This window comes from Otolemur garnettii, unplaced genomic scaffold (genome assembly GCF_000181295.1).
Source record: "Otolemur garnettii isolate 467f Iridium unplaced genomic scaffold, OtoGar3 scaffold00148, whole genome shotgun sequence".
Classification (NCBI taxonomy): domain Eukaryota; kingdom Metazoa; phylum Chordata; class Mammalia; order Primates; family Galagidae; genus Otolemur; species Otolemur garnettii.
Genome location: NW_003852543.1, coordinates 4,822,844 through 4,833,862, shown reverse-complemented (window position 1 = coordinate 4,833,862; position 11,019 = coordinate 4,822,844). Strand labels below are relative to the sequence as shown.

General features: G+C 43.5%; 1 protein-coding gene across 1 annotated transcript in view; it reads right to left on the bottom strand.

Annotated features, from left to right (window-relative positions):
• VWA3B (von Willebrand factor A domain containing 3B) overlaps nt 1–11,019 on the bottom strand; it is a 184,199-nt gene that overhangs the window by 18,111 nt on the left and 155,069 nt on the right. Inside the window, exon 21 of the mRNA XM_003799288.1 lies at nt 9,710–9,911. Coding sequence (XP_003799336.1) covers nt 9,710–9,911 — 202 coding nt within the window. The remainder of the gene's footprint in view (nt 1–9,709; nt 9,912–11,019) is intronic.

The following is an 11,019-nucleotide window of genomic DNA, read 5'->3' as shown; positions in this document are numbered from 1 at the left end:
TTGCTCAGGCTGGTCTCCAACTACTGACCTCAGGCAATCCATCTGCCTTGGCCTCCTAGTGTGCTAGGATTACAGGTGTGAGTCACTGCACCCAGCCAATTCTTGGATTTCTTAAAGGAATTAGTCCTCCATGGCAATTAGAGTACCCAGTGAAATCATTCTCCAGTGTTTCCCCTTTACACATCATCAGATGCTTCTATTCCTCCTGATGCAAAGCCCACTATGAAGTGTTTTCCTAGGCATTTGTATGCCATCTTCTGCAGTGCTCTACCTGAGTGTTTATAGTGCTATAGTTATACCATAAATAAAGTATTCAATGCATACTTTATGAATTCATCTGCAGGCCTCCACTTAAGGAATTCTCTAATTTATGAGGCAATTGACTATAAAAATTTAAATAACTTCAGGCAGTCTGAACACCATTTACTCTTGGGTCATTATTCATGTTCAATACAGTTTGGGTTCTGGAAATAAGTGGGCTCATTTCCATGGTGCCCTGATGTGACTTGGTTCTGTTGCAGCCATCTATCATTTGGATCTCTTTGGAGATTCTTTTCAGGTTCATTAAAAGAAGTAGGAGTAGGGTTTATGTCCTCCAAGATGAAAACTTAGAGTGAGGTCCTTAGAAGTGAAGAATTAATATGCCAAGCGGTTAAGGTCTCAAAGGAATTACAAGATATGATTAAGTCTTCAGGCTGGTGTTGTTTGCAGCCTCTGCAGCCATGGACAAAAATGTGCAGTGAACTCTACTCTGTTGTTTGTGATGCTCTCATTTAGCCGGATTTTCCTTGGGTCCCTCCCTTCTCGTGGACTTTATACTTTTACTGAGGCAATCAGTATATCAAAGAGAATGGCCCAACATCACTGGGCGAAGATGAATGTCACCTGCTTATTCCTGGGCTTCTGCCCAAGGGAGAAATTCAATCACTCCTTCTTGTTGGAGATTCAGAATGGCCTACTGCAGTCTGAAAGTGACCTCAAAAGGAGGAGCTGGGGCCAGGAGACAGAAAAAATAAGATGGCGTGCTGTCCACCTGGAGGTGCAACTTTGGACATCTTTTAACCTTCCTGGGCTTTGGCTTCTGCACGTGCAAAAGGAGGAGATAAATTAAATGAATCTCTAAAACTCTCTAGTTTCATATTTCTGTCCAGGAGCGTCTGGCTATGCACTCCTGGGAACCTGTCAGGCCATGTATGTAGAAAGACAGAGACACAAGCTTGCTATCCTTGCCTGATGTTTCTCCAAGGTGGCAGATACACACTGGCCAGAACCGAGAACATGAGTAGTGCAGTTTTTCCATCATCATACTCCAAAGGGATGGCCACAGTTACCCACAGTCAGCTCTTCAGTGGGAGCCTTAATGGAAAGTCTTCTAATAACTGACAACTTAAAATCTCAAGAATCTGAAACATGCCAAGGTAAATTGGCTGCTGCTTAAAAATCTCACTTTTATAAAAAGTTTAACTTCGAAAGCCACCATGCTTCATGTCACCAGTGTTAACATCAAAGACCAGTTGGCTGGGGATGTACTTTTGGTAACTATGGCTACCAGATACCCTCCCTGCCTCCAGACAAATAACAAACTATAATTTCACAAAGATGTCTTCATCTTTTGCTTTCATCAGTATAACAGGTCATTTATTAGAACTTACGCCTAGATACATTTACGATTCCTTTTGAAAATTCTGAATAAGTAGGCCACATAATTTATTTAAGTAGGCTTCTTTTATCTTTAGATTCCAAATATTGATTCACTCAATGTCTTAGCCAGAAGATAACTGGTGAGATTTCTTTCTACATTTTCCAAATGGGTCTGGAGGTACAAATCTGTGAAGTCAGTTGCCTACAATAATCAGAGAACTCTTTTTTTCTATAGTTGTCACTCACTTCCCAATTCAGCCATTCACTCCGTGAGGACCTTCTCTTGTGTGGGCTACAGCAGTGAACAATAGCAATGGACAGTGTCATGGTTTCGTTTTTAACACTCAAATGCTGCCTAAGAACAGGTCTTTCCAAACGGCTGAAAGAATATGACTGTGAGTTCACCTGAAAGGACCAGGACATCTCCTAAAGGAATTTGTAAAGTAGCTCACATTCTACTCTGCTTTTGGTTCTAACTGTCATTACTAATGGCAAGAATTGATTTTTAGTCGATCCCACAGCATGGATGGAGCTCTACGGAAGGAACCATTCAGCAGCCTTGACATTCACCAGCCATTCTCCAGACCTTGTTATCATGGCACAGTTTATGGAGATCTACCACAGATAAAGCAGGGCAGCCTTGGCAAAACAAGTCCACCAGGCAGGCTTTAAGACAATGTTTCATCCCGTGAACTAGGACAGGGGCTTCCCAGCATGAAAAGACATCTCAGCAGGGCAGCTAGACATGCCATCACTTCAGCCAGAATATTGACTGCTTTGTTTCATACAGATGATATCCTGTGTTTGAATCCTGTGTCAAAGACTTCAGAGGCACTATGTAGCCCATGTCAAAGGACGTCCGTCAACCTTGCTCTTTTCCTGTCTGTCATTCCGTGCCTGTACGTACACATAAAATACGAACCACGGGGATTTGAAAAGAAATACATGGGTGACAAGAGAGTTAGTGGAGGCTCACAGGTGAGCACCCAAGAAATGCTAGCACTAAATAAATAAACCAGCATATCCAGGCTTAGGTGCGTGAGAATGGCTGCAGACCGATTTCAGTGAGGAAGTCCCATGAGCTATTAGTCCGGCAGAGGGATGCTGTGTGCTGGGTAATTTGATTTAGCCTGGTTTACAAAATTCAGATAATCCAATTCATCTTGTTTCCAGATTCAATCACCAGGGGATGTGGACTAGAGACTGAAATGGTGCCACCCTCTTTTCATGTTATGACTTTATCCCCAGGGCACACTCTTGAGCTTGCAGGGGGGAGATAGTGGAACTACTAAAGGTTTGATCCTTTAACATTTTCCACTTGACAGGCAGCATGCTTCTTTCCACATTGGGTATAGAACATATTTCTACAGTTTAACTAGAACTAGTCTTTGGCTCAAAATCTTGTTAAAAACTGCTACTATTTTTTCCTGCCTCAAATTATTGAACTCCGCCACACACGATCTCCAAACTGTCCCAGCCACAGCTCCAACACGCTTCTCTGTCCACACTTGTCCTTAAGCTGAAGTGAAGTCTGCGACTGCTCTAGCTAATCAAGATCACACTGCAGAGTCAGGTAAGTTCTGCCCTTTCCTCTCTCCGGGCTCCCTCATAATGAGACCAGAACACTGGCAAACTGGCTCTGGGAGCAATCCAACACCCTTTACAACCCTGCTGAAGAGGACAGCCTGGAGTCATTTAGATGTAGAGGGATTTCTTCCACCCAGAGAACGGCCAGCATCTGTATCCCTTTAAATGAGAAAAAGACCTCGTAGGAAAATGTAAATCCGGCAACCTCCTGCCCAGCCTCTCTAGGCCACAGCATGAGTGACCCGTGGTTAAGTGACTTGGAAGGCCTCAGTGCTCTTTCTTTCCCAGGGCACTTGTGCTCTAACAGGAGACAAGTTTGTACCAAAGAAGTGAACCTGTTAGTGGAGTTTCCTGCCTCAGCCCTGAAGAGGAAACAAAGTCCTCTTGAAAACTACTCTCAAGCATAGCACTTCTGGGTGGGGGCCCACAGGAAAGCTGGGAATAGGTACTGGCTGGGAGTCCAGAGCTGGAGGGGACGGTTTCTACCCCATCTCACCCTTTCAGTAGTCATGAGCTTAACCTTGTTCTAAAAACCAGAGGGTGGTAGAGTGGTGTTTTTGTGCAGTGTTTTTCCCCACTTTCTCTTCTGTAGAACTTTAGAAAACACAGCATGAGAAACACACATTCCACCTCCCTCTCTGGGGCCTCTCCAGCCTCCTCCTTGCCCCAGTAAGTGCGGCTTTGTGCTGTGGGAACGGGTCCTTAAGATGCACAAGAAACAGTTACACAGAGGAAGCCATGAACTAGACGGATCCCTTTGCCTCCCCAACTCCAGGGCAGCCGAGAAGAGTTATTGCTCTGGAAGTGAATGCTCCGATCAACTGTTAATAAATAGCAACTTCAAGGGCTTTTATGAAAAGATGAATGCGTATGTGTGTGTGTGTGTGTGTTTTGTAGCAGCAAAGAAATCTAATAAATATGTATTACCTTTTTAAAAAATCCAACAAAACTCTTCTTCTCGAGCTTGAAAAGCAAACCTGTAACATATTCTTAGGGAATTTTCTCTCATTGCTCTTTTAGGGGAAAAAAAATCAAAGAGAGAAATCTGAAGTATTTGAATCTGAAAGTTACTGAAGCTTTGGGATTTGTGCTTCCCAGGTACCTGATGCAGTTTTCCATCTCCTGCCACCCCAGAGATGAGCAACAGACACCCAGTGGAGCCACTTCTGTGTCATTGCTCTCACTACTGCCAGCTACCCGCTTCCTACACATCTCTCACACAGGAGTGAGACCTTTAAAGAAGCTTTTCAAATGACTGACTACCGCTCTGGGCTGGCTACCCGCCTCCACCCCCTGCCGCCCAGATCCACTCCCTGCCCTGCCCTGTCCTGCCCTGCTCTGGGGCTCCAGGGCTCCCTCCTGCCCTGTCAGCAGGCTTGGCCTTTCCTTCCCCCTGGCCCCTTCACATGTAGGGGTGCTGACAATTTCCTGCTACTGCTAGTCCGGGGCGCCTCACAATTCCCCACGAATGGCCTTACCCTGCTACCTTCATCTCTGCGGAGGTCCCTTTGTTAACCCTGCTTCACTCTGAACGGACTCAGCAGGATTCTGTTCCCTGCTGGGTCCCTCTGCTAAGCCCACCACACTCAGTTCTCTTTCTCCAAACAGGGAAGATGATGCCTGTTTAGAGGGCTTAGATAGAATTCACGCCTTAGAACAAAGATAAAGGGAGAGGCAGGAGGGTGCTGGGGGCCGCCCAGGTGAAATCTCCAGTGAGAGTTAGCTTGAGAATGAAAACATGACCTGGCTGTGGGGTTTTTGTCATCTCAGGGATCCCCAGGACTGACACACGCCTCCTCACTCCTGAGCATCAGGACACTGGACAGAGACTTTTCAGATACTAGAGTTTGGGGAACTTTTCTTCCCTTCTTTGAATTTCCTCCACTGACTGGTGCTCCTGAGCAGAATGCTCTCCTTAATCTCCAGCTAACTAGCACAGACTTGAGGTGGGCACTTTCTTCTTGGCGTCCCCTCTCTCTGCACTCTCAGCATCACTCTGGCCACATCTCTACACCGCCCTTAGAGGCCCATCTGGGGTCCCATTTTCAGATGCTTAACTTACCACCACAGTGCTGTCTGGGGATAGTGGGGTCTGTATGTGTACATATCATGCTTCCTATGATGGCAACATCATCAGTGCACAGCCCGGACTTGTTAAACTCCTGCCTCCAGTAGGATCTTATTCTACTGGAGAATAGTTCTCAGCTGTTAGTGAGCTAGTCTTCCCACCAGACCCAAATATCAGCAGAATGGCCTAAAGTTTTAACTTGTGAAATGATAAAAGCTGATTAGTCAATTAAGGCGAGATGCCTCTAATCTCCCTCTAAACAGGGAATCTTGAGAACTCTAAAAAGAGGGAGAGGTTGAAATGCAAGAAGGACAACTGGTCTAACTGCTGTTAGGGAGCACAGATAACAACTGTATATATTCTGGCTTCATCTGACATAATTCAAAGATCTTTCCTCTAAGTCTCTCCTGCTAACATTCTCCTGCATGGATAGTATCAAAATCACAAATCAGCATAATGTGCTCAAGTGCCAATGTTCTCTCTCCTCTTCATCCTCCTGGTTCCATCTCACCCAACCCCATCTATACCCTCTCTCTTTGTGTGCATCTTCCTAACTTTGCTCTTCTTCTGGACAGTTTTTCATGGAGCAGAGCAGGTAATTCCTAAAGGCTACAGACTCCAGGTGCCTTGCAAGTTGTAGCTTTGATAAGGGAACATGTGCAACCATCTGCGTGGGCAAATTTCCAAGGCCGCCTTTAGAGTTGCTTACAGCTTAAAAAGATTTTCTGGCTCCAATTTTCTAAGGAAGTCAAGGCTATGGGGTGGGAAAGCCCTTTGGATCACTCTAGGCCTGGATTCTATAGGATTTGCTCTGGAGAACAATCCTTATTTCCAAAGAAATGTTGCAGGAAATCACAGCTGGGCTGCCCTAGACCAGGCTCACACAGAGTTATGGAAGTTTAATTACGCTCTGGGCAAATTCCACTATAGCTCAGCTCTGAGGGCTCGGGACGGGCCAGCAAGGATGAAATCTGCAATCACAATGATATGAGGGAAGCTTGTGAGGAGAGTTTTCAAGGGGAATTAAACATTTTAGACTTAAGATTTCTCCTTTCATTATGGAGTCAGTAAGCCAAGTACCTATCTCCAGGGACACAACAAAGTCAGTGGATTATGGAAATGGGGGAAACCATTATACAGTCAATCATGGAATGTACATAGAGCAGGATGCTGGGCAGAGCAGATGGGAATAATGGTTCTCTCCTTAGGTCTGATCTGGGACCAGCCAGTGAAAGCCGGGGTGTAAAAAGTAGACACTTAGAACTGCATCTTCTCACCTCTGCTTCTCACTAACAAAAATCACGGACTCAGAACCAGCAGGGCAACTATGCTGGGTGCCAGCATCACTCCAGAATGTGCCCTGGAGCAGGCCAAATACAGTGATCATAGCAATGTTTTAAGAAACAAGATCTCACTCTATTGCTCAGATCTCCTGAGTACCTGGAACTACAGATGTGTGCCACCACACCTGGCTAATTTTTAAATGGGGCATGATAAAAATGGAATTTTTAAATCTCAGAATGTAGCACACATGGTAAGGAAAAGTATTATTTTAAGGAAACAACACAGAAGCTTCCATTGCAGAGGGCCACACCAAGAGTAGGAAGAATGCTGAAGAGAAGCTGCCAATGACGATTCCTCCCTCCCTGCAAACCTGTGGACAACTGTCCTGGGCATGTGGGACTCCTCTGAACAGAGGGTGGGGGCTTTGGACAACTTCTGCAGGAGCAGGGCAGTAAAGGGAGAGCCCCGGCCCTTAAGAAGGGGGTGGCAGTGGATCCAGTGACACCATTGCACAAACTAAATGCCTTCTCCTGCGTGCGCTCCCCTCTCTTGTCCCACCGTCTTTCTCCACACTTTTCCTATGAAGATATGGAAACAAAAGTCTTCCATTCCCTATGCTGTCCTTCTAGACTTCCAATCTATCTCCCTCCTAGCCCCCATTTCCCTGGCATTCTTGTGGTCAACATCACTAATGAGCTTCCTTTTGCTGAATCAGATGGCTTTTAGACAATCTTCTGTATGACTTTTTGAGGCTCTATGATCAAAGCTTTAATGATGGAACAGTGATCGCAGATAATAGACCCTGAGTACATTTACTGCTGAGCACTTGGTGCTGCACACTGTCCCAAGTGTGCAAGGTGCACTGTCTCACAGCCATCTTTTAGGTTGGTATTTTGATTTCCCTGTTTTAAAGATGAGGAAGCAAGGCTAGGAAGGCCTGAGGAGATCACATAACTGCACAGTGGTAGTGCCAGGATTTGCTTTTGGGTCCACCTGACTCCAGAGCCAGGGCTTATAATCAACTCCCACCGCTGGTGCAACCTGCAGGTCTCTGTCCTGGGGCTCCTGTTTCTCTCACTTTTCCGTCTTGGTCCCTTCTGCTGCCTCCTCCTCTTTGCTCACTCAGTCTCAGATGACTTCCAAATCTGTCTGCTTAACTGAGTGAGGCCTCTCTCCTATGCTCCAAATGTGCTGTCTACTGGCCTTCCTCGCCATGGACACCAAAGAATCAATAGGCTCAAAGTGAATTACCTTTCCCTGGAAATCTTCTCTTCCTTTCAGTCTGCCTTCTCTTGTCTCTTTGTTCTTTCATTTATCCACTGAAATATTTACACATGTTTATGAGCTGCCCAGCACTATTCAGGCACTGGGAGTGCCTAGAACACTGCAGACCTAGTCCCACCCCACCTGGTCATCAAAGGGAGGAAGGTCAACAGACGGCAAAATGTTTGGAGGTATCAGACGCTGCCTGAACAAATTCTTTGAGGAAGTCATTTAGTTTGAATAACATTAGCAAACATATGATGTTTTGTGATGTGATGGTTATTTGCATTTTGTACAAAGGACAGTTTTTTATATAGAAGGAAAACAATACGATTTGAGAGCAAAAAATAAAATGAAAGAGAAACAAATACACAAAACAAACACAAGAATCTAAAGCAGCAAAATCTAGAGCAGCAGACCTGTGATCACTTGGCCAAGACTAAATCTAACATAGTGAACCTCAAAGATCAAACCTTTGGGGATGATTTTTACACTATCATACAGTAAATACTCAAAAATTATCTAGAATTGAGTAAGATTTTGGATGAACTATTCCATATCTGTCTCAGTTTGTTTTGTGATGGATAATAGAATACCACAGACTGGGTAATTTTTAATAAACAGACATTTATTGACTCACAACTTTGGAGGCTATAGATCCAAAGTCCAAGATTGAGGAGCTAGCCTCTGGGGAGGGCCTTCTCACTGCAGCAGTACTTGGCAGAAGGCTCCACACAGGAGAGAGGGAGTGCAAGAGAGGTCTAAACTCATCTTTTTGATAAGGAATGCACTCTTGGGATAATGGCATTAATCTTTTTATGAAGGCAGAGCCCTTAAAGTTCCTTTTCCAAGCACCATTGATTGGGGATGAAATTTCCAACACATGGACTTTGGTTCCACTTTGGTTCAAACCATAGTGATGCATAGACACAGCCACACACAGTTAGAAAGGAGGGTTTTACACTGGGGATATATATTTAGAACCTCTTAAATGTTAATATGCTTTGATTCAGAAATACTACTTCTAATACCACATCTTAACAACATAATTCAACTGTTCAACTGTATGCATCGTATGTCTCATAGAAACATTATGTGAAAGAGCAGAAAACTGGAAAGTAGCCAAATGCTCAACATTCAGTGAAGAATTAAATGAACCAGAGTAACCCTCAGTCATATCAATCTGAAGATTTAGTAAAAACACATAGAAAGTTTATGAAATAACGGAGATCATAAAATGACTAGGGACACTCTGACTGCATCTATGCAATGAAAACATTTATTTGCAAAAAAAAAAGGCAGAAAGGAAATGCTCTAAAGTGGTAGCCACGAGGCAGTCACATTATAAATTATTTTTCTTTTTAGGAGGTTGGTTTTATTAATAATAATAATTTCTAACACTTATGGGGGGCTTTTAATACTAAGTGCTTCACATGCTCATTTTATCTTCATAACAACCCTATGAGACAGATACTATTAATACTGCTATTATACATGTACGAACATCTAGGTTTAAGGAGAATGAATAACTTACTAAAATCACACACTGATTTAGATGGTATATCCAGGGCTAGTCCTTGGTCTGGCTTCTATCAAAGTCAAGGATTTTAATCCTTACAGTATACATCGATTTACTTTCGTTTGTCAATTAAAAGATGTATTGTTTTAAAAATAAAGCCATAGTAAAATCAAATGCCATTTCCTTTCTGATGAAAAAAAGTACTAAAACCTTAACTGGATTGGCTATAACGCCTTCAGAAATCAGTGTGGTGAACGGTGAGAGAGGGAAGAAAGGCCACTATAGGGATGGCAATGACTCAGGACAGGCAGGGAGGGAGGAAATAGGAAGACCCCCACAGCACCAACCTCTGCCAGTGCCTTGTTCACATAATTCTTCCTGGCGGCCTCCTGGAGCTCCATGGCCTGATGGATGTACATTTTTCCAGCTAGGATTTCATTTTCTAGCATCGACAACTCTTTCACTGAAATGGGCCAATTCAACCGTTCCAATGCCTGGTTTAAAACTGTCTTGTTTTCTAAGTACCGTATTGGTTTGTTTGCATCCAACCTAGAAAACAACAAAGAAGAAACAAAAGTGAAGCAAATGGCCCCGAGAGAAACAATATGGTAAGATGGTCCTCAGTAAAGCTTCCTCCGAGAAATGTCTGTTGAAACAGGTGTCAGATGTCAGATGACAGAGATCAGAAGTCAGAAGTCAGAGGACATAGCCATGTCCTCTGGTCCATCAGGACTTTGGTAGCTTGAAAAGGTTAAAATGAACCATTTCTGTGAATTATGGTAGGCACTTCTCCCCATTACATTTGATTATTTGATTTTAAAGAAGTTTGATAGACCGAAATATTTTTCAGCAGGTTTTTTTCTTGCATGTTTGGAGTATGTTTTCTTTTTCGTAGGCCTAACACCTGGCAGAAATAAGCAGGAGCTTTAAAGGGATTTCACAGAAGTATAATTAGCAGTGATTCTGAACAACAAAGCAAAGCAAAGCAAAACAAAATCCAAATGTTTGCTTTAGGGCAGTAATCCTTATGCCAGCTCATTTTAGCTATTTTGACCTCCTTTCCCCCTTGGAATCCTAAAAGGGCCTGAAGTTTCTAGCTTTGCTGTTTTGGTCCACAAGGAACAGAAGCTAAACTTTTTATGGCAGATGAGCAGAGGGACGCCAGAGGAATCTAGTGTGGTGTGATGGCCCAGGTCCTGGATTCTATTTCCAGTCTAAGTCAGATACTCTTAGAAGGAGAAGGGCAGAGAAAAATAAACATGTCATAATTATCATTCTCTTATTGCTGAGTGCATCATTTATTTCTTTAGATGTCAGATGTTAGAAAAGTATAATCTAAACTCAAAACAACCCTAGGGCTCAATACACAAACACAACCAAAACTTGTCTTCAGAAGACAGCAAAAATTCTTATTAAAAATCGAAATTGGAATGATACCAGCAGGATAATGGAATAAGAAGCCCAAGGCCCTTGTGTCCCCACAAAGACATAGACTTAACAATATATAGACCAAATTGCCTTATGAGAATTCAAAAACCAATTAAAAAGTAGCAGCACCTCAGACAGACATACCACTAGGAAGAGTTCCATCAAACACAGTTTGCTGCTTTTGCTTGTTCTGGACCCTCACTTCTCTCCCTGGAACAGAGTACAGTGC